The sequence below is a fragment of the Chrysemys picta genome, chromosome 7, assembly GCF_011386835.1.
Source record: "Chrysemys picta bellii isolate R12L10 chromosome 7, ASM1138683v2, whole genome shotgun sequence".
Classification (NCBI taxonomy): domain Eukaryota; kingdom Metazoa; phylum Chordata; order Testudines; family Emydidae; genus Chrysemys; species Chrysemys picta.
Window position 1 is genome coordinate 89,314,676 of NC_088797.1, and position 23,496 is coordinate 89,338,171.

Below are 23,496 nucleotides of genomic sequence, written 5' to 3' on the forward strand. Positions count from 1 at the left end.
TTTATTAAGGGCAAAGGGAGGATTCAGATCCTTAACCTTACTCATTAAAATAGTTTTCTCACATTTCAGACACAAAAAAGATAAAACTTAAAAAAATTCTACTGTGTTCTATAAAAATAGATCAAAACACAGCACTAGCATTGCTGTTGTCTGTTACATCTTTGTTTTGGGGGAATCTAGCGAATTGGTTCTCTGATTTAATGAATTGTTAGTAGAAAATCAATAATTCACTACAAGAAAGCACCACTAATGCACAGAGTTAAGAAAAATACGAGCAAATGTACAGTGAACTGTCAAACACAGACTCCACAGTGAGAGAGGCTTCTGAAGCAGTCTTTGTGGAACTACACTTCCCAGAGTTCCCTGTGGGGAAAGGCATTCTGAAAAATGTAGTGCAGATTAATAGACAAGCTGCATTTCCTTTAACATCCTGTGTGTCAGTGTGTGACTTTTACAAAGCGCTTCCTGCTGTCCGAGGTAGCATTTCTTCTGCACTGACTACAGTAAGTACCAGAAATGTGTGGACTTGAATTGACTGACACCCACCTACTGAGGGCATACAACATAAACAGGATTGACAGGGTAGCAGATCTGAATGTGCATAAGCCCTGAGAGCTCCTGAATTCATTATTGTTAAATACAAACCATGCTTCTTGTGGCTCCAAAGAATTAAGGAGTTAAAGTCTTCTCATCTCCTGATTTTGCATTTTATTATTATAAGAACGAGTTATTGCCCTCCGCAGTCAGATTCTGAACCCTCTCCCAGCTGTCCATTCTAGAGCCAAGTACAGAGTTTTCTATTAACTCCTACACTGATCTGCACTTAAACTTTATGCTGTGTTTGGGATTTTCACAGACTAGATCAGAGGTGGGCGAACAACAGCCCGCAGGCCACATCCGACCTGCGAGACCATCCTGCCCGGCCCTTGAGCTCCCGGCCGGGGAAGCTAGACCCCGGCCCTTCCCTGCTGTCCCTCCTCCCCCGCAGCCTCAGCTCGCTGTGCTGCCAGTGCTCTGGGCGGCGGGGCTGCGAGTTCCTGCCAGGCAGCACCGCTGCATGAGCCACCGGCCTGCCCCGCTGCTCTAGTCTAGACTGCACGGTAGCGTGGCTGGCTCTGGCCGGGCGGCGCGGCAGCCTGTCCTGGTACTCTGAGTGGTGGTGGGGGAAGAGGGGGTTGGATAAGGGACAGGGGGATCCCAGGGGGGCAGTCAGGGGACAGGGAACGGGGGGATTGGATAGGCGTGTGGGGCCTGTCAGGGTGTGGGGGTGTGGATAGGGGTCAGAGCAGACAGGGAGCGGGGGGGGGGGTTGATAGGGGGTGAGGTCCTGGGGGGGCAGGGGCGGTCAGGGGACAAGGAACGGGGGGGGTTGGATAGGTCATGCATTCTGAGGGGGGCAGTCAGGGGACAGGAAGTGGAAGGGGGTGGATAGGGGGTGGGAGCCAGGCTGTTTGGGGAGGCACAGCCTTCCCTACCCGGCCCTCCATACAGTTTTTGAACCCCAATGTGGCCCTCAGGCCAAAAAGTTTGCCCACCCATGGTCTATCAAAATGTTCCATTTAATAGAATCCTGCAAGTAATGATACCATGTATAGAGCTCACAATGCTTCCAAATTAATTTTGTGAAAGTAAGGGGAGCTATTTTCCATTTTAAAAAATTTGCTAGTACTTAACAAAAGTTATTATATAAGGGCTGGAAGGAAGGGCCTTAACAAAGATGGCCAAAATTCAACCTTGCTGTGACTCCACTGAAGTCAATGATGGTATCCCAGGGATGAAAATTGCCTGGTACTTTGATGAACATACATCTGGTGGTGGAATCAGGAGGAGACAGTGCTGCTCCATAGCATCCAAACCAGGAAAAGGAATAAAACAGAAATGCCTTGCTGGTTCCCAGGATCAATCCAAATCTCGTCCCAAATCTCAGACTGCAATCAGTTCATCCAGTATTACACCAGAAAAAAAATGAATCCCAACTGATCTGGGAGTAGTAGGGATGGAGAAACAAAGATCAAAGACTGGTTCCTGCTAGAGCCACATAATTTTTAACCCGACACCTAAGATCCCTTTCAAATTTGATCATTGAGACAATTAAACTCTTTCAGTAATTTCATGTCATAATCATGTACACAGTTTTGCAATATTTTTATAAGTTCCCATTTCTGTGGACCAAGTGTCAGGAACAGAGTACTCTCCATAATGGCTAGTGTAGAATTGCATGGAGTATCCACAGAATCTTCTTTTCCATTGATTAAATTTCTCCATCTGTAAAATGAGGCTGGGGTGCTGGAACAATTTTTATAGTGGGGGTGCTGAGAGCCATTGAACCAAATTATAAACCTTGTATATAATGGAAATTACTTCAAGCCAGGGGGTACGGCAGCATCCCTAGTTCCAGCACCTATGAATGAGGCTAGTGGTACTTAACTTCCTTTGTAAAATGCTTTGAGATCTATGGTTAGGAAGTGCTATATAAGAGCCAAATATTTAATACTTAATTAAGAATCACTGTTCATCAATTCTTCAGAAAAGACACTATAGATAATGTTGCCCTCAACTCCAAAATGTCAGGAAGACAACTACCCAGAAGGCAAAGTGAGTTATGTAATTGCCTCAGCTAAAAGTGTGGCAGGTTTCTTTGGTACAAAATCATCAACTACCTAGAGAGACTGATGCAGCTGCAACTGCTGTCTTCCTTCTAACTTGGGGAGTTCTCTTCTGCATCTGATATTTTGTCTTTAATTCTTCACTGTCATTATTGCATTCCCAATAGATTTTCTGGTTGCTGCATTAGGATGTTCAGTTTGATGAGCTGGAATAGCTTTCTTTAGAAAACAGACAACATAGTAATTAACTTTATTATCCTTAATCACAGAGACACACACATCAGGACAGCACAATTTAATCTTTGTTTACAGCAATTTCTGCAAGAACTTCTTGACCAACACAAATTCTTTCTCTCTCTGTGTGCAAATATATATATACACAGCTATTTTGGAACTGTCTTTGAAAAGTGTATAAAACTGAGTTAGGATAATGAGGTTCCTGGGGTGTGGATGAAGCCCAAGGCCAAACTGAACAATATTTTAGGAAGTGTGCCCTCAGCATCCTATGGATTCTGTAGAAGAGAGATATATTTCTTTTTTACATTGGAACATTGTCCCTTTTTAAACCCATTCGTAGAGATTCATTACACTGCATGCTATGCTTTTGTTTTGGTCAGAGGCAGCTTCTCTCAGGTTCTGGTGAGAGCTATGATTTATCAAGGTGTATACAGAACTCCCTCTCTGTGGTGCAGGTTACACTCTACCTATGTTAGAAAAATGCGGTAAGTTCTTATCTTATTTCTGTTACAGAGTGGGAAGACCAGAGCTTGGTGCTCATGTATCCAGTGTTCCATATGTGTTCTTGCTAAAATTCTGCATCTGTGGCTAATCCTATAGTCCAGTGATAACACAGTGCACTACACTGTCTACACAACAGGTGTCAAAAGGCCCAGGTTCCTTCTACTAGTGCTGAAAACTGCTGAAGTCAGGTAAACTGAATCAATTCCAACTGTAGGAAAGCATGCTAGCAGTGAAGTTTCTCAAATATTCCTTGAACTTGATCATCAGTTCAACAACAGTTTTCAGCACTACTTCAAACAGTTTGAGGGAAGCAGTTTCTGCCATCCATCATCAACTACGATTCATTTCCGTAGTGTAGACAGAGTCCAACATGGAGTATCTTTTTTCAAGAGCTGAGCTTCATCTTTACCTCCTGAATCAGCAGGGCAGGGAGAGCCTCATATTGCTCAGTGATCCAGTCATCCAAATTGATCCAGTCATCCAAAGTAGGAGCTGTGTTGACTTACTTAAGAGTAGATATATCCAGCCTTCCTTGTTTGTAAAGCCAGTCAAACATCACTTAGAGCCTTCAAAAGTGGGGAAATACAATACAAATGAGGAGTAGGATCCTCAGGGCTCCGAGCACCTTTGTGAGGTAGAAAGACATCTATTCTATTTCTTCACAGAAATGATTGTGTGTATAAAATAGAGGACATATGTTTGGGGGGTGGGTTATAGTGTGATTGAAAATAATGTCCAACATTAAAGGCTGCTTGTGAGGTGTTAGTGAGTGCATGATTGTTCTGCCTTCACCTGTACAGTCACTACCCACCAATAACTAGCATCTTGCTCTACAAAGCTTTGGGAATATCTGGAATATGAACAGGGGTGGCCTGTCCATATAGGAAAACTAGGCGGTTGCCTAGGGTGCCACGTTAAATGGGGCGCCAAATTAGAGGAAAAAAATAAAACGAATAAATAAATAAATAAATAAAAGAAAAAGATGAAAAACAAATACAAATAAAATAACAAAGATGTCATTATTTCAATTCCCGTGCGTGTACGGACGGAATATGAATTATAATTCTTTTCTCTACATTTCTGAAAATTTATTACTATGTCAAATATTTTATTTACTGCAAAAATAAATAATATTTTAGCACAAAAAAATTCAATTTGCGACATAGGGTCAAGATGACCCACTCCGCAATTTTGATAAGCAATAACTCAGCCACGATGAAATACATCTGCCAGTGGCAAGAGCGGCAATGCTAGTGACACCTAACTTGAATATACATCAAGGTCGCATAGCCAGAAATACATGTAGAGCGGAGATATTGCGAGTTGATACATGTCAAATGGTCATTTTAACACACGTCGCAGGTAGATGGTTAAGAATTGAGCGAATACTGCAGAAAATTATGTTTCTTGGTGCCAAAGAATAATGTCTTTCAGCATTATAAATCCAAAATGTGAATATCTTTAAGTGTTATTAAACCTTAGCATTATTATCGGGCTGTATAATTATGAACTTTTCTTTGTTATAACTGGTTCACATGTAATAAATAAGGTCCATAAAAGAAAAGTAACAGCGTTAACACTTAATAGACTAGGAAAGTGATGACGTCACACCCCAAGCAGGTAACTGTGAGGAAGGGGATTACTTTTCAAACAACCGGTGTTGGGTTATAATGTCGAAAAAGGTCATTTTGTTTCCGTGTAAACGCTGTAACTAACTGTTTTAATAGGTAAGTGAGTGTATGTTACTAATCATTGAACCTTTAAGCAGTGAAAAGACGTGTTGGGATGGCTGCAATGTGATTTAAATCACCAACCATGTGGTGTGTCAGCCATCCTTAATGCTATAATGCTTGCAGTTGGGAGCACAGTACATGACAATATTCAAATGTCCCATGGCAGAAAGAGGAAGAAAAAAACCCTCAGGAGCTGAGTATTGTAAACGAAAGGCTGAGAAGGAAAAGGACCAAGCAAAACAGCAGGGATCCTTCCTGAAATATCTTCTCTTTAATCCAAATAAAGATGGAAGCAGTTCACAGCATCCAGATGAAGGAATTTTACTTGGAGAGGAGGTTAGCTCACATCTGCATGGAAGCAGTTTGGAACATCAAGATCAGTGTTTCTCAAATTTTTGTATTGGTGACCCCTTTCACATAAAAAGCCTCTGAGAGTGACCCCCCTTATAAATTAAAAACACTTTAAAATATATTTAAGACCATTAGAAATGCTGGAGGCAAAGCGGGGTTTGGGGTGGAGGCTGACAGCTCGTGACCCCCCATGTAATAAACTTGCAACCCCCAGTGGGGTCCTGACCCCCAGTTTGAGAACCCCTGATCAAGATGAAGGTATATTACTTTGAGATGAGGGTAGCTCACTCCACAAAAATGCAGTTTGGAAACTCAAGATGATGGAAACTTCTAGATGAAGGAAGCTCACATAATCAGACTGATATGGAAGTGGAGCAAATTTATTCACCTTCAGAATCACATGCAGAAATTGAAGTAAATGAAGTAGAAGGAAGAAAGGATGAGGAAGTTACAAACAAGTGACAGTATAGGGACCCAGCTTCATGGCCCAGATGTGATGACCGTGTGTGGCAAATTCTCATGGAACATGGACCCAAACAAGTTCATGAATTTCTCTTCCCTAAGGATGGAAATAAAAGAAAATTCTCTGCTCAGCATTACAAGATGAAACTCATTAATGGGGAAGAAATTCATCGAAACTGGTATAATATTCAGTGTCGAAGGACTCTGTGTTTTGCTTTTGCTGCAAGTTGTTTAGAAATCAAGTAATTGGTACATCACTTACTGAAAATGGTTTGAAAGACTGGAAAAACATATCTTCAATTCTCTCTTCACATGAAAGAAGTACAGAACATTTGGAAAGTTTTCAAAATTGGAAAGAGCTTTAATTACGATTGAAAAAAGGAAAAACTATCGTTGAAGAAAATTTACGTGTGATCAAGGAAAAAGAAGAATATTGACAACAAATATTAGAGCGTCTGATTGCTTTAGTGAGAGTACTCAGTGGGCAAAATTTAGCAGTCCGTGGCCGCAGTAGAAATGAAAAATTATACACTCCATGTAATGGAAACTTTTAAAAATTTGTTGAATACCTAGCTTTGTTTGATCCAGTCATGAAGGAGCATCTACGTAAAATAAGTGATCATGAAACACAGGTTCATTACTTATGAAAAAATATGCAGAATGAACGGATTCAAATCCTAGCAAATGCCATTAAAAAGAAAATTGTAGAAGCTGCCCATTCTGCAAAATACTTTTCAATAATACTGGACTGTACACCAGATGTGAGTCATGTTGAACAAATGACGATGATCATTCGTTTTGTGGATATGGAAAAGTCTGCAGATGAAGATAATGTTGAAGTGCTCATAAAGGAACATTTTTGGGGTTTCGTACCACTGAAGGAGACGACTGGAGCATTTATGACTGAAACTATTCTACAAAAGCTTGAAACAATGTCATTATTTGTTGAAAACTTATGTGGCCAAGGCTATGATAATGGGAGTAATATGAAGGGTAAAGACAATGGTGTGCAAAGGAGAATGATGGAAATCAATCCTAGGGCCATTTTCGTTCCTTGCAGTGCACATTCTCTGAATTTGGTTGTCATTGATGCTGCTAGTTCTGTTTGGAGGCAAGCAGCTTCTTTGACCTGGTGCAACATGTTTATGTGTTTTTCTCAGGCTCAACATGCCATTGGGAGATTCTGATTCGCCATGTGAATTCTCTAACTGTGAAACCACTTAGTCAGACAAGATGGGAGAGTCGCACTGATGCTTTGAAGCCTCTTCGCTATGAACTTGGAAACATTTATAATGCCAAAAACAACAAGGAGTCTGGTGGCACCTTAAAGACTAACAGATTTATTTGGGCATAAGCTTTCGTGAGTAAAAACCTCACTTCTTCGGATGCAACCGAAGAAGTGAGGTTTTTACTCACGAAAGCTTATGCCCAAATAAATCTGTTAGTCTTTAAGGTGCCACCAGACTCCTTGTTGTTTTTGTAGATACAGACTAACACGGCTACCCCCTGATACTTGACATTTATAATGCCCTAATTGAAATTTCTGATGATACTACCTTTATTGGATCATCTGGCAATACGGCACGTTCAGATGCGGAAGCTTTTGCAAATGGCCTTTCCAAGTTAAAATTTGTGACTTCACTCATTTTGTGGTATAATATCCTTTTCGAGATTAACCTCACTAGTAAGCAGCTTCAGGAAAAGAACTTGAACATACATTCTGCTATTCAAAAACTGCAGCAAACTAAAAATATTCTGGAGGAATTCAGAAGTGAAGGGTTTGAAAGAACACTGGTAGATTCTCTTGAGCTTGCTGAAGAAATAGACTTTCTGACAGAATTTTAACCAGTGCCAGTTCGCATTTGGCAAAAGAAACAGCAGTTTTCGTATGAAGGACGAGACACACCCATTCAGAACCCAAAGCAAAGGTTCAAAGTGAATTTCTATTTCACAGTCCTTCATACTGCTATTCACTCGGTTGACGAAAGATTTCAACAGATGCAGCAGCTAGAGTCAGTGTTTGGCTTTCTATATGTTATCTCCAACTTGCAAAAGAAAACAGCAAAACAGATAAGAGAATTTTGTATAAAACTGGAGTTGGCATTGACTCATGAAAATTCAAAAGACATTGATACTACAGATTTGTTTAGTGAGCTTCAGGCTTTTTCAAGATGACTTAAGAAACATTCCACTCCTGAAGAAGTACTGAAGTTTGTGAAAATAAACTCACAGACAGTTTTCCAAACATTTTTATAGCTCTACGCATTCTTTTAACTTTGCCAGTTTCTGTAGCTAGTGGGGAACGTAGCTTCTCAAAGTTAAAATTGATAAAAACATATCTGCGTTCAATAATGGTGCAAGAGAGACTTATTCGACTTGCCACAATGTCAATAGAGCATCAAATAACTAGAAAACTGGATCTAAAAGAACTAGTGACTGAATTTTCAAAACTTAAAGCAAGAAAAGTCATGTTTTAAAAGCACAAAGTATTTTTTTTATTTGGAGTTTTTTGTAAATACAGGTTAAAGTTCATTGAAGAGTTTTCTTATTTCTTTCTATATTGGATGTGGTGGTAATGGCAGTTAAAGCAGGAGAGCGTAATAGATGATTTTGGATTTGTAATAATAAAAATTATAATAAACATTTTTAATGCATTTTTATTTGAAATGTGACTGAAATATCCCATGTTCAATATCTTCATCAACAACTTAGATATTGGCATAGAAAGTATGCTTATTAAGTTTACAGATGATACCAAACTGGGAGGGATTGCAACTGCTTTGGAGGATAGGGTCAAAATTCAAAATGATCTGGACAAATTGGAGAAATGGTCTGAGGTAAACAGGATGAAGTTTAATAAAGACAAATGCAAAGTGCTCCACTTAGGAAAGAACAATCAGTTTCACACATACAGAATGGGAAGAGACTGTCTAGGAAGGAGTATGGCAGAAAGGGATCTAGGGGTTATAGTGGACCACAAGCTAAATATGAGTCAACAGTGTGATGTTGTTGCAAAAAAAGCAAACGTGATTCTGGGATGCATTAACAGGTGTGTTGTGAGCCAGACACGAGAAGTCATTCTTCCACTCTACTCTGCGCTGGTTAGGCCTCAACTGGAGTATTGTGTCCAGTTCTGGGCACTGCATTTCAAGAAAGATGTGGAGAAATTGGAGAGGGTCCAGAGAAGAGCAACAAGAATGATTAAAGGTCTAGAGAACATGACCTATGAAGGAAGGCTGAAAGAATTGGGTTTGTTTAGTTTGGAAAAGAGAAGACTGAGAGGAGACATGATAGCAGTTTTCAGGTATCTAAAAGGGTGTCATAAGAAGGTGGGAGAAAACTTGTTCACCTTAGCCTCTAAGGATAGAACAAGAAGCAATGGGCTTAAACTGCAGCAAGGGAGGTTTAGGTTGGACATTAGGAAAAGTTCCTAACTGTCAGAGTGGTTAAACACTGGAATAAACTGCCTAGGGAGGTTGTGAAATCTCCATCTCTGGAGATATTTAAGAGTAGGTTAGATAAATGTCTATCAGGGATGGTCTAGACAGTATTTGGTCCTGCCATGAGGGCAGGGGACTGGACTCGATGACCTCTCGAGGTCCCTTCCAGTCCTAGAGTCTATGAATCTATGAATCATCTAGCTGTCGTGTACAAATCTATTCTGAAACTTTTGTGTGTCTATTTTATCTGATCTCAGAAACATTGGTTAGACAGACGGACGGATGGACAAACTGAATAATTAAGCCTCTGTTTAAAAAAAATGCTTAAAAAACTTTAAAAGGAAAAAAGGGGCAAAATATTTCCCAGTTTACCAAAAACCTCAGCCTAGATCTGCCCTTGGGGCTTGGGGGTGGGAGGTGCCGATTGCATGGTTCGCCTAGGGCGCCAGTTGCTGGCAGCTAGTCTAGGGCTGCCCCTGAATATGAAAGATACTATACCATGCATTCTGTTCCATTTCTCTGTTAATAATGAGTGTACCATTCCTGATCTAGGCTTGGTCTTGCAATGATCTTCCTGATTCTTTCACAATTGCAGATACTTGTTTGAGCTAAAGGAAGATGATGGCATCTGTAGGCAAGCCCAGAACTCAGGAACATTCTACCTCTTTCACAATCTCTCTCCATTCCTTAAGAAAGTTGGGAGCAAGTACTTGGCACCACAGATAAGTGTAGCAGGTAAGCTGATGGTCAATAGTAAACATCTTTGTAGATTAACCAGCCAAAACGATGTACACCCAAGTTTCTTCCACTAACCAGATTTTAGTTGATACCATGTATGTTCTAAAGATCTTAGAGCTTTGTATCTTTATCTCAGACTGATCATAATGAAGAATTAGGAAATTTATTAAGTCATATGGGAGAGTGTTCTCCACTTTATGTTCAGGGTATTATTTATTAACATCAAATAACTGTGTTTAGGATTACCATCTAAAGCCTTGGCCAATGGACATGAACTAATTCTTTGTAAGTATAAATAGTATCTACACAGGTCTAATCCATTTACTAATATTTATTTAGAGACAATATTTTTAATCAGGTTTAAATATGTGGGGCCATTTCCTTTGAAGCTAATGGTTTATAAGTGAGATATAAAGTTGACAAGGAAGGTGTATAACTTGGGAGAGTTTCTTTGGTGGAAATACAATACAGTCTGAGACACAAATAATTGTAGGGGAGAGGCACATTGTAGGTCCCCGAGTACTAGACTGTATGCTCTTCTTGCTTTGCACAATCATGGTCCAAAAGCCGGTGGATAAACTGGATTCTTTATTTCCACCTGACTCCTTTCATTCTAGAACAGGGGTGGGCAAACTTTTTGCCTGAGGCCAGACGTGGCCCGGCCCCACCCTGTCCCCTATCTGACCGCTCCTGCTTCTCACCCCCTGATGGCCCCCCCCGGGTCTCCTGCCCCATCCAACCCCTCCCCATTCCCTGTCCCTTGACAGCCCCCCCCGAACCCTTACCCCATCCAACCCCCCCCTCCTTCCTGACTGCCCCCCTGGGACTCCTGCCCCATCCAACCCCCCCTGTTATTTGTCCCCTGACTGCCCCCAGAACACCTGCCCCTGACTGCCCCCTGCCACCTAATCCAACCCCTCCTCTCATTCCTGACTGCCCCCCCGGGACCCCTACCCCATCCAACCACCCCTTCTTCCTGACCGCCCCCGGAACCCCTGCCCCTGGCTGCCCCCCACTGCTCCATCCAACCCCCCCTCTCATTCCTGACTGCCCCCTGGGAACCCCTGCCCCCATTCAATCCCCCTGTTTCCCGCCCTCTGACTGCCCCAACGCCTATCCACACCCCCGCCCCTGATCACCACCCCGAACTCCCCTGCCCTCTAGCCAACCCCTCTGCTCCCTGCCCCCTTACTGCGCTGCCTGGAGCACCGGTGGCTGGCAGCACTACAGCCGCGCCGCTCAGAGTGCCAGGACAGGCAGCCGTGCTGCCCAGCTGGAGCCAACCACACAACCGCGCAGCACAGAGCACTGGGTGAGGCCAGGCTCTGCAGCTGCGCTGCCCCGGATCTCGCAGCCCCACCGCCCAGAGTATTGCGCTGGCGGTGGAGCGAGATGAGGCTGTGGGGGAGGGGGCACCGCGGGGGAGGGGCCCAGGGCTAGTCTCCCGGGGCAGGAACTCAGGGGCTGGGCAGGAGGGTCCCACCGGCTGGATGTGGCCTGTAGGCCGTAATTTGCCCACCTCTGTTCTAGAACCACCACATACCTCTTTCCTCCCTTCCCCACATGTGAGCTTTGTCTTGAGGGTTTACCCTTGGAAGGGAAGGTATAATGGTTTACTACTCTCCCCACTTCAGGGGACTGTTGTCAACAGCACCATGAATCAGCTATTTCAAGGTGCTTTCCCAGTCTCACACCTTTTCCACAAGCCATAGGAAATCCCTTCTGTGATGTGGCCTAGTTCCATTGGCCTGGTCTGTAGGAGCCTTAAATATTAAGCTGTTGTTGTTGTTTTTGTTTTAGTGTAAGTTTATCAGCTTTCTCCTCCATTTTGCTCTGTTGTTTAGAAATGAAAAGCATGCTGGGGAAGTTCAGACAGAATGAACAGATGATAGAGGACTCGGTGCTGATTGGCTGTTCAGATGAATGCATGGCATACTTTGCCCTGGATCTAGGTTAGAATTACGCCTCCATCTATGTCTCACCCATTGGGTGCTATATTTGTTCACATAAATCTGCAAGTAAAGGAAGCCCAGGCACACTGATGGAGATGCTGTCTAGGCCCTTGATGGGTGAGAAGTTGCTTCTGAAGGAAGTCCTCTCTCATCCTTGATGGGCGGTACTGTGACTTCACTGGAGCCACTTTAGGGAATTTTTATATAATGATATTACTTCTCTCTTTGATTTTAGTAAAGTTGGTATGTTTGTAGGTCACAACTTTTGGGGACTGTATTATGACTGATGTAATGTCATTTCCATATTAATATGATTCCGTCATCCTCAGCTCTATGGGAATGTTCAGAAATTGTACACTCTTAATAGGAACAAAGAAGGGTGTGGGGTGGGGGTAATAACTGAAATTTCTGATTCCCTCAGATTTATTCAATTCCAGGATCCTTGGAGAAATCTGTCATTGAATCTGAATTGAGGGGGTTATTTACCGAATTACGGAAGGCTTTCTTTCAACTAGATGGGAAAGATGCACCCTTGTTGTCCTCGGTATGATACAGGATATTTCATGTATAGAAATTGTGATTGTTTGCACCAGATCTCCCACTTGCAATCATTAGTTTATTATTTTATATATATTGTGGCAGTACCTAGGAGCCCCACCAGTTTGTGAGACATTGTGCCAGGCACTGTACAAACACATAGTAAATGGCAGCCTCTGTCTGAAAGACAAGATGTAACAGGTGGATGAAACAGAGATGTGAGTGGTTGGGAAAAGAGGACAGAATAACAGTAATAATACGCTGATTTAACATGGACTAGCTCTCTGCCCACTTTGTAAATGTAACAAACCAGTCAGTAGCAATAGTCACAGTAATCACAACTTGCCACCTGCCTCACCACGATCAGAGGACAGTTTTCTATATGCATCCCAGCAGAAGTTAATGCTAAGAAGGGGTTTGAAGGAGGATAAAGTGGTGTTCTCATTGTTTTGTTCACCTTTTAAAACTGCTCCTCTTTGAGCCATTACTCTGCAGATATCCTAATTTATTTTTGGAAGCCTTGTCAAAAGGCATGTGTGCTAAAATCAGGTCCATTAGCCCATAAATAGAAATAGCTCATCATTCCCCTTTCTGAAAGAGTTGTGGTACATGAGCTATACAGCAAGAAACAGATCTGGTCTAGGCATTACTTAGAGCAGCGTTTCCCAAACTTTTTTGGCTACGGAACACTTTTTAGCCTATTACGGAACAGTTATATTATTTTGTAGTCGTTTGGTTTTCAAACAAAAAATTGCGTTATTTGTGCTCAAATATATTTTATTTTATAAAACAAAGCAAAAATACAAATTTAAAATTACTTGAACTAACAATTTCTAACTGGAAAGCGTGTGTAAAATAGTACAAAAATCAAGTGCAAGAGTCAAAATTAAAAACAGTGTTCTACTAAAAAAAACCTGTTTTTATATATACACAAACACCAAACAAATTAGATTTTTACTAGGAAAATCTATTTTTATAAACAGAAAGACAAATTTGGATTTAATAGGATTGGTGTTTTTGCGTTTTCCTATCACAAATTCGCTTAATATTAGGAATAATGCTGGAAAGTTGAATCCTCATGTCAGGCGCAGCATCAAGTCTATTCCTATATTTGGTTTTTGTTGCAGTATAATACGAAAATCCTGTCTCACACCAATAAGTTGTAGCAAAAGGAAGGAGCACTCGAACTGCACGTTTAGCCACAATAGGGTACTCTTCTATTAGGTTGCTCCAAAAATTATTCAGCGGAAGATCCTTAAACTTTTGTTTCAAATCAGAGTCAGAAATTAAGTCAATTAGGCTTTCATAATCGTGCGCAGTAAAGCCCACTGGTTTGGCTGTAATTACAAACGGATTTCGAACCCAAGCATTATTATCAGTAGTTGTAGGAAAATATTCTAATAAAGAGGCCTGCAAGTCACGTAAGTGCTGTCAAATGGTGCTGGAAACTTCTTCATGGACTGTAGAATTTATTTCAGTCAGAAATTCATGTACTGTAGGGAAGCAGTCGAAGTTATTCTGTTCTACAGAAGATGCCCAGAATTGCAGTTTCTTTTTTAACAATGAAATTTTATCCATTGTAGTAAAAATGGTCACATTCTTTCGTTGCAGCAACAGATTAATTTCATTTAATTTTGCAAAAATATCTGCAAGATACGCAAGTCTCATTAGCCATGAGGAATTTGTCAGACAGTCATTAAATTTTCATCCTGAATTATCTGAAGTGAAGAATACCAGTAGTTCACTACGAAGCTCAAAAAGCCTCACAAGCAGTTTTCCTCTGGATAGCCACCTCACTTCCGTATGTAAAAGAAGCGCTTTGTGCTGACTACCCATTTCCTCACACAAAATGTTAAATAACCTGGATTGAAGTGGTCGAGATTTGACAAAATTGATAATTTGTACTGCTTCATCGAGCACAATTTTCAGATATGGTGGTATTTTTTTAACTGCAAGTGCTTGTCTGTGTAGAACACAATGGCTCTTAGTGCTTTCTGGTGCCACACTTATGATTCGTGTTACAGCTCCCTTCATCTTCCCGATCATTGCCCGAGCACTGTCAGTACATATATCAATACATTTTCCCCAACTAATTTCATGCTTTCTGATAAAATTGTTGATGCAGTTGAATATTGCTTCTCCAGTTGTGTTGCTTTGCAGAGATTCACATAAGAGCAGGTCCTCTTCAATAATATTCTTAAATCTATATCGGACAAATACTAGTAGCACAGTAAGTCCTGAAACAACAGCGGACTCATCTAGCTGCAATGAATACTCATGGCAAATTTTCAGTCGGCAAACTAGCTCTTTTTCTATGCCATCGGCAAGATCTTTAATACGGCGTGCAACACTATTATTTGACAACTGTACAGCACAACTTTTTTTACCAGACTGCTCACTCAACATGCACGTTACAATATCTTTCGCGCAAGGCTTGATAAGTGTTTCTCCAATAGTGTGAGCTTCTCTGGCAAGCACTATATGGTAACTTACTCAATAAGATGCCTCTGTTGCACTTTTGTTGTCTGTTTTAGCAATTTTAATCATCAAAAGTTTACAATTTTCAAGTAAGTCACGCTTCCTCTTGAAAAAACTTATATCTTTGTCTTTATATTCAGCATGCTTGGTTTCCAAATGCCTACGAAGTTTAGCAGGAGCCAGTGAACTGTTTGCTAGTATTTTGTTGCACACAATGCACAGCGCATCAGGAACATCTTTATTTCCAACACACGTAAAACCAAAAGACAAATAACTTTCATCATACTTTCGTTTTGGTCTTTTAACACCTGCTTCTCCTTGCTTTTTGATATACTTCGGTGGAAATTCTTTCACCTTGGATAACTCACTGGTACTAACAGATTTTTCGGCAACAAAAGACTGTGATTGTTCATCCTCACTTTGAAATGTCACAATATTTTGCTCATTCATTTCGGCCGCAGTTGGAGTACTAGAAGAACTTGCTTTTCATTTCAAAGTTCCTTCTTTTAGCCACAAATCCATGGTGATTAGGTTTAGTAACAATATTTAGAAATACTGATTTTTGTCAAATTTTGTTTGTCACAAATATTTATATTGTTTTGAGCGAAGCTAGTTTAGTTGTGCTTATCGCACACACGGTAAAGACCCACAGGTTTGAACGTGTTCAGTGAATATGTTATATTCAACATGGCGTAAAGAGAATGGTGTGTGCATACCACTGCAGTTCGCGCAGCCTCAAGCGGAAGGGGTACAATGTCACTAACTGAAATGTGCCCGAAAGGGGTAGACGTCAACATGCGTGCGTGCCACGTTCTCTTTATGCCATGATATTCAATACGAGGTCTATCAATAACTGGAAAGAGAGTTTTATGTTAAATTATAGTCATTCAAAAAGAGTTGTAAACTATGCTTCAAATATGCCAAATTTAAAATTTAAAGACCCTTTTTTAAAAATTATGATTCTTTCACAGAACACTTATTCACATCGTGCGGAACACCCGTGTTCCGTGGAACACAGTTTGGGAAACACTGACTTAGAGGCATGGTTCAATTCCAGTTATTGTTCCTATTCAATCCCAATACACAGCAACTTCCTTTTCTTCTCCTCTCCTAGACATGCTGAAAGGGATTGTAATTTAAATTCAAAATGAGGAGCTTGAAACATTGTGTGGCTACAGCCACACTTTTCAAAGCAGCTCCTTAATTTCATGTGCACTTTCAGGGCTGCCTGACCTGATGAACTGTGATTTGATCCACAAGGATGCATGATAGGAAGAGGATGGCAAAGTATCACTCAGGGAGAATGGAATGACTGCACTGAATGAGCCCTATGTTCTGATGTTAACTGATTGTGTTTATGTTTTGGTGTTTATAGGCTCAGGCCCTTCTTCGTTGGCATGACACCCATCAGTACTGTAGCAAAACTGGGCAGCCTACCCAGAAGAACCTAGCTGGCAGCAAGCGTGTTTGCCATACCAATGGAATAATTTATTACCCACAGGTCAGCATCTGAATGGTGGGACAACTGACATATGATCACAGTGGTAACTAGCCAAAATTGTTGGACTTAATAGGAGGGAATTTGTGACACTCAAGAGCAAGAGCTTTCTATTTAGTTGTGTACTTTTTCTTTGTTTGTCCAATGTCCCCTGAAATCTTCTAGAAAAAGCAATAGCAATAGTCTGTGTTCTCACGTTACTCTAGTTCTCATGTAACAATCAGTTTGTCTGAACTGTGATTCCTAGTTGCTTTGCTGTTTGGTATGTTGTCTAGATGTCCCCAGTGGTTATCACTTTGGTGTCTGATGGGAGCCGGTGCCTTCTTGCCCGACAGGCGTCATTCCCAAAGGGGATGTACAGTGCTCTAGCAGGCTTCTGTGATGTGGGTAAGAAAGCTTCTGACCTAGTGTTGTTTTGCACTCATATGCATAAGACTGTGTTTGATAACAAGATTGTGTGCTGCATGGTGGGAGACTTGAGTCTGGGAACCAGCCACAGACCTGCAGCTCCCCCCGTTCAGTGAAGGTCATGCCCAGAAGTGATGTTCTGGAAAAAGGGGATGGATGTTACTAGAGCAGCTTTGCTCATCCAGCTGAAGTGTGAAATTGCTGTGTTTATCTGAAGAAGGAAAGGAGCTCTAAAAGGGGTAAAGTCATGGGGTTCAGCAACAGGGCACTGTCTGTGCTCATATCCACGTATGAGACCTTTGAGTTAAAATCCAAGGACTCTTCTTCTTACATCTTTTTTCTGGGCTGGTGGAGAGTGGGTGTGTTGGGGAACTTACAAGAAAAAGTGTGGTACTTTTAGTGAGTGAGAGGGAAAGTGGCTTCAAAAATGAAAGAAGATCAGAGTAGCTTATTCTTTCTGTCTACAGTATATACTTATATGGCCCCCACCACCTTACTATGTGAGTGTCTTTGGTGCCTGGGAGAGGTATCCAGAAAGCAAATTTGAAGGGGACTAAAGATAGTTGATGGATTTGTTATTGTGGCCTGATGCTAAAGTGCTCTCAGAATGACTCATCTTACAGCGACTTATACTACTTGGGAAGTCAAACCTAAAATTCCTAAAATCCCCCCCATTTTTGTGTGGCACCAGGGATACTTTCTTATCCAGGGAAAAACCTGCCAGCAGTACCTTACCTGATGTGGGGGCTGTCCCTGACTAACTTGAGTGTTTCCAGGTGAGACTCTGGAGGAGACAGTCCGACGGGAGGTGGCAGAAGAGGTGGGATTGGAGGTGGAGTCTCTGTGGTATTCTGCATCTCAGCACTGGCCCTTTCCCAACAGCTCCCTAATGATAGCTTGTCATGCCATGGTGCAACCACAACAGAGCAAGGTGAGCAGCCCCCAAGATTTTATTACCTTTCTTGCTTAGTGAATTCTCCTTTCCCAATCCACAGAACCGCTGCATTGTCAAATCCTTTTAAATGCAACTTTCAATGAGTTCTACTGAAGTGAGTGTGGGATCCTTTTAAAAGTTTGAAAATACTCCTTTTCTGTTTCAAAAATATGGTGTATTTGTGCTGCAATGTGTATGAACCAACATCCAGATCCAAACACGGCTATACTCTGTGTCCACCCTCTGCAGATCAGCCCAAGCTCTGATTTGATTTCCTATTGCTAAAATTCCTTGTTCCTCTACCAGCACCACTAATACAAGCATGGTAATGGAATAGTGTGTACTGACTAATTGCTACTCTAAAGGAAACCAAAGCCTCAAAATATTAGCGCGCAATAGATTGTACTTGGGGCAATTTTTTAATTTATTGGCAACAAGTGGTCAATGCATTGTCTCATAATAGATATTTAAAGTATAAAGACTGTTTTGGAAGCAAGTTTTAAATTTTTTTAAAGCAAATTCCATTTTAGTGCAAGGTGTTGGACTGATAATTCCTGGGATGTGAAGTCTTCCATTCATCCACTAACCAGGAACTGTATGGGCAGTGCAGCGCTAATTTCCCTCACCCACCTTTCCCAAGCCTGCTGCATGGCTGAGTAATTCAGTCTCCATTTCCATTGAGGTCTTAGCCCCTTTGTGGAGACTGCCACCCCAGGAACAGATATGATGCGAACACCTGGTGCTAGCCAAATACTACTAATTCATTTCACATAAGCCACTGAACAGCCTCACTTGCAGGATAAGTGAGACTATGCTTGTTTAAAATTCTTGGTAACTGGGGCTTGCTTTAACTCTAACCTGTCCGTCTTCCCACATCACTTCCCAGTCTAGGGCAGATGGGGAGAAATCTCTTCAACAGACATTCATAGAATACACTGGAACCCAGAATTCATTAGCCTTTGTTGCCAGAAAGTCCTGTAGATACAGGAATTATGAAGTCCCAGGTAGCTGCTTTGAAAGCCATTTACAGTCCTTCATACATTTTGAATCCTTTCCAGATCAGTGTGAACAAACTGGAGTTGGAAGCAGCTGGCTGGTTCAGCCTGGAGGAGATAATGGAAGCACTCGGACGGGAGCCTAAGCCTTTGAAACAAGAGGATGGCAGCTTTTCACTTTGGCTGCCACCCAAGTGGGCCATAGCCCACCAACTGATTCAGGAGTGGGTTAAGCTGCAGGCTTCCTCGCCTGCTTAGGCACAGTCTAACAAACCTTTATTTTAGCAGGTAAAAACAAGTGAGGACAATTTCTCACAGTGGTGACCCAGCCAGAATGGCTCATAAACCAACTTATATTCAGGTACACCTAGGGGCACAGACACATATTTGGATAAGTCCCAGCAACTCTGATACACAAAGAACCATCAATTAGATACAATACCATAAGTTCCAGTAAATCTTATATTAAAAAAAAAAGCCCAAACCACTAGATGTGTCATCAAACCAGCTATAAGCCTGCACCATAGACATCAGAATGATCAACCCCTAATACATGTTTCCTAGATCCCTCTTAGAATAAAGGATTCCACTCATTTTCCTCTATTTTACCGCCTTAGACATCTCTGATGTCACACAATAGAGCCTCACTCTTTTTGACAGAGGAGTAGGTGGGATTCCATTTAGGGCCTGTCAGTGTTGGTCCTAGTGCTGCTCTTGCATTTTTTGACGAAGTTTGAGAATAGTGAAAGTACAAATTTCATTAAGTTCCCTCCTTCCACTGCTTCCCTGCCCCATCAAGTCTCCCACTATGCTCATCTTCATACAAAAATACCCTTGATTTCCTTTGCTGCTAAAGAGGTACCACGTTTGTTCATATTGGACTTTGCAGCTAAAGGTATCACAAGGCCCTCCCTCAGTGCCGAGCACATTGCCTCTATAGCTTTCCATCCTCAGGGAGCAAGATTTGGTGATAAACAGAGGAAAAAAACCTGCATAAAGCTTTAACTTGCTTGATATTCTGGAAGAGCCCCCATGACTCAAATGGTAATAGAAATCGCTGAGAACCCAAGGAACACATTTCTGCCTCAGTCCATAGGGTATCACTCTTAACTCTATGCATTGCTTAGCTACAGAGCATTTCTGTGGAGCAGAAAGAGCCCAGTCACAAGGTTCAAGGGCTTGGCTAGATGCTTGCTCCCCTTGTACTGGTGGAATAGCAGGTTATCACCCTCTGGGAGATCCACAGAAGCATAGCCTTGGGCAGGCAGAGACTAATAACAGCCTAATAATGGAGTTACCTAGATTTCTGATTTGCTGGTAATTAAACTGTAAGAATTCAGGATGGCTGTACCTTCTGCTTACTTAGTTGAGTTCTTAGGAAAAGGCACAGATGCCCCCAGTTTTGAGGCTATTAGTTTGAACATTTGGAGGGAGAAGTGCATTTTTAATCCTCACCAATTGCTCCGGCTCCTGGCCAAACACTGCTAGCTACACATTTTCTATAGTCACACATGGTTGTGTTGTAACAGTCTGGCATCCAGCTTTCTTTAAAATGTAACTTATTGTAGCTCTGCTGGTTTGTTCATCATTCTTCCCCTGCGTGTGTGGTGTCTGGGTTCCCTGTTTCTGGCTCTTACTCTCATCATCCTTTCTTTTACTTGCTGGAATAAAGGGGAATTAGGAATGAGGTAGAGAATGAGTGTAGATCAGTCTTGTCGTTTCATTCCCATTTTCTATTGTTTTCTAGCCTGCCTCTGCAACCTGTTTTTCTCATGTGCACAAAACTCTACTTCCATACATCAACTTCTCACTCCCTCCTCCTGCACCCCTCTCTCTCACACCCCCACAAATCTACTCACACCATGGCTACTGATTATGGAGATGTAAAGTGTCAGTAGTTCAGGGCAACACAAGGCAACGACAAGAAGAAAAGGAGTGGCTCAGATAGATGAGAAATTCATAATTGCATTGTAGGCCACATGTCAAAACTTAAAAGGAAAAAATGTTTTGGTATGCCAAAGAAATGTGGAAATATTTTGCAACTTCTGCAGCCTGTGGGATTTATTTTTAGGACAAAACAGGGTGTGTACCTCTTCACTATCTTTCTCCAAGTTTTATAAATATACTATATATATATTTACCATGTATGTTTGTCATTAAGCCATAGAATAGTCTGGTAGAGACATACAGCTATTTTAAGAGTACACTGGGCATGAGGCCTCTTGAGTACTGAGAATGGAGGTGTGTTGCTCTGTTACGTTTTTACAATTAATACTTCCAAATGCATTTTAATTAGAAGAGCATAAACGCACAAAGTCCATTTTTCAAAGTCACTAAAGAACGTTTACATTTACACAAATGGCACAGCAATCTTTAGCGTCCCACACCTTTACATCTTGCTGCCTCTCAGCCTTTTCAACTTTTGTCTCTTCTACTCTGCTGCCAAGGTCTATTTAGTGGGACTTCATTTGGGCGTTGGGTGACCACCAAACACAGCAATCTAAAAATCAGCACTGCTTCCTCCACCCTTATGACAAAGATGAGAGGAGAAGCCCAGCTGGGGGAGGAGCTGCTGTCCTCCCCCATCTCCTTAGTGTTTGATGCTGAAGTTGCCCTGTGATCTCCAGAGTTCAGGCTGCTCCTCTCTGGCCAGGTGGCCTTTCAGCTCCAGTTGGGGTTCCTGTAGTGCAGGCCTCCCAAATCTGGGACTTCTTCAGCCACATACTTGTCACTGAACACATTTGACTACCTGAATTTTTTTTGCTCTCTGCCAGTCCAAAGCCAAAAAACAAAACAACCCTCCACCCCCACCTTTCTTAATTTTCAAAAAGGGAGACTCTGGCAAGCCCCACACCAGCCACAGAGGATTCACACTTGATCTAAAAGTACTGATGATGCAGTGGGACTTGGGAGAAACTGCATGCACAAACAGGTAGATAAAGCACTGAGAGGCTCATTTTCCCTTCCATTTCTGCAAGAGATCTCACATTTGCTCCCAGTGAGTTAGGAAACTAAATTACCACTTAGCAGCTGACTCACTTAATTATTATCCAAGATTAGACATCTTAATAGGAATTAGAATACTGTGGGCTGGCTATGATCCTGCTAGAGTGTGTGCTGCATCAAGAGGAGTGAAGATAAATAATGTATCTTCCTGCCTAAAATAGCAAGCTTACAGCTAATTAATCCATTCATGCTAGGATCTGTCCCAGGATTCAGGCCACAAGTAGGAAAAAATTAAATTGTCAGAAGTTCTACATACACCTCTACCCCGATATAAAGCGACCCGATAGAACACGAATTTGGATATAACACGGTAAAGCAGCGCTCCGGCGGATCAAAGCAAGTTCAATATAACGTGGTAAGATTTTTTGGCTCCCGAGGACAGCATTATATTGGGGCAGAGGTGTACTTCTGCAACGGAAGTGGATATTCAACTGAACCAGGGAATTTTATCACATCCAAAACTTCGACAGCAAAAGTTAAGAAACACTGTTCCTCCCCACTTGGTTACCATACTGGGATACCATCAGACTTCACTCACCATACAATCTTACTATAATTAAAAGCAAAAATGTTTTAGTACATTATTCCAAAACAGTCAAAAAGGCAAGATGGCAATGTTTATTAAAGCATTTAACTAATCTTATATGCTGAATTCTAATGTGGGTAATTGTACAACACCCTGAGATGAGTATAAGAGTTGATAAATATAAATGGTTGGAATAAATAAAATTCTTAATGACAGAGATTTAACTAAGACATATATCCTAGAAGAAACTGCAGCAGTTTTGCTCTGTGTTTTACACTGACCATTAATAATTTAGACTATTTTTCACTTTGTACCTGTACAGATAGTCAAATACTGGCACTTACAGCATCTTATCAGAGATCCATAAAACTCTACAAATGTGAGCAAATTATTAATTTTACAAATGGGGAAACAGACACAGGCCAAGGGATCTCAGCAAGGTTGTGGCAGAGCCTCAGCCAGTGACTTTACTGAAAGTATGACAATTTAAACCATTTAAAGATTTCCCTTTCTAACTTTCAACTCACCTGGTCTGGGAACTGGACAGTGTTGCCTCTCTTATAACCGAGATCTAATAAGCCTCCTGCTGGTGGTGACTGGAATACTGGTGTGACATTCAACATCAGCAGTATAAGAAACCAGTTACTAATCTCTTCTTCTTTAGCCTCAAGAAAATGGCAGAATTTTTGTACAATTTTTTTTTTAATAAAAATCTATTTGCAATTTCAACTGATTAACTTATGTTCAGACTTTCAAATGTATTTAAGAACAGTACTTAGAAAATCAGTTCTGCCTTCACTTGCCTGCTAGGACCAGTACTCAGGCTTCTGCTTCCTTGAGAGTTTGACCATACTAATCTCCAAAGCAAAATATGGAGCTTTTCCTACACTAATTAAGGTGCCTATGTTAATTGTTAAGGAAACTACACAGAAAAATGAATCAAAGTCTTGACAAGTAAGTGAAAAAGGAACCTTTTATATATTTATCTGAAATATAACTAGAGGAATATAAGACAGTCTTCATATGCATAACTTAAAAGGTTTGCTACCTAGTTTTAACTGATTTAACTTTAAGCTTTTCAATTCAGTATA

General features: G+C 41.3%; 2 protein-coding genes across 3 annotated transcripts; one reads left to right on the forward strand and one right to left on the reverse strand.

Annotated features, from left to right (window-relative positions):
* The first annotated feature begins 433 nt into the window (after positions 1-433).
* Positions 434-23,138, forward strand: NUDT13 (nudix hydrolase 13). 2 transcript variants are annotated; one of them, XM_008170885.4, is made up of 9 exons: positions 434-503; positions 3,224-3,328; positions 9,929-10,068; positions 11,916-12,023; positions 12,461-12,567; positions 16,414-16,539; positions 16,812-16,923; positions 17,721-17,875; positions 18,937-23,138. In XM_008170885.4, the coding sequence occupies exons 2-9, from the start codon at positions 3,255-3,257 to the stop codon at positions 19,129-19,131; spliced, it is 1,017 nt and encodes a 338-aa protein (XP_008169107.1). In that variant the 5' UTR covers positions 434-503; positions 3,224-3,254; the 3' UTR covers positions 19,132-23,138. The 2 variants fall into 2 exon arrangements, with proteins under 2 accessions (XP_008169107.1, XP_042712620.1); XM_042856686.2 differs by lacking the exon at positions 11,916-12,023 and having other exon boundaries at positions 18,937-19,416.
* On the reverse strand, positions 13,320-15,109 carry LOC135972754 (zinc finger BED domain-containing protein 5-like). The gene has a single exon (XM_065552012.1). The coding sequence runs from the start codon at positions 14,964-14,966 to the stop codon at positions 14,265-14,267; it is 702 nt and encodes a 233-aa protein (XP_065408084.1). The 5' UTR covers positions 14,967-15,109; the 3' UTR covers positions 13,320-14,264.
* Positions 23,139-23,496: the final 358 nt, after the last annotated feature.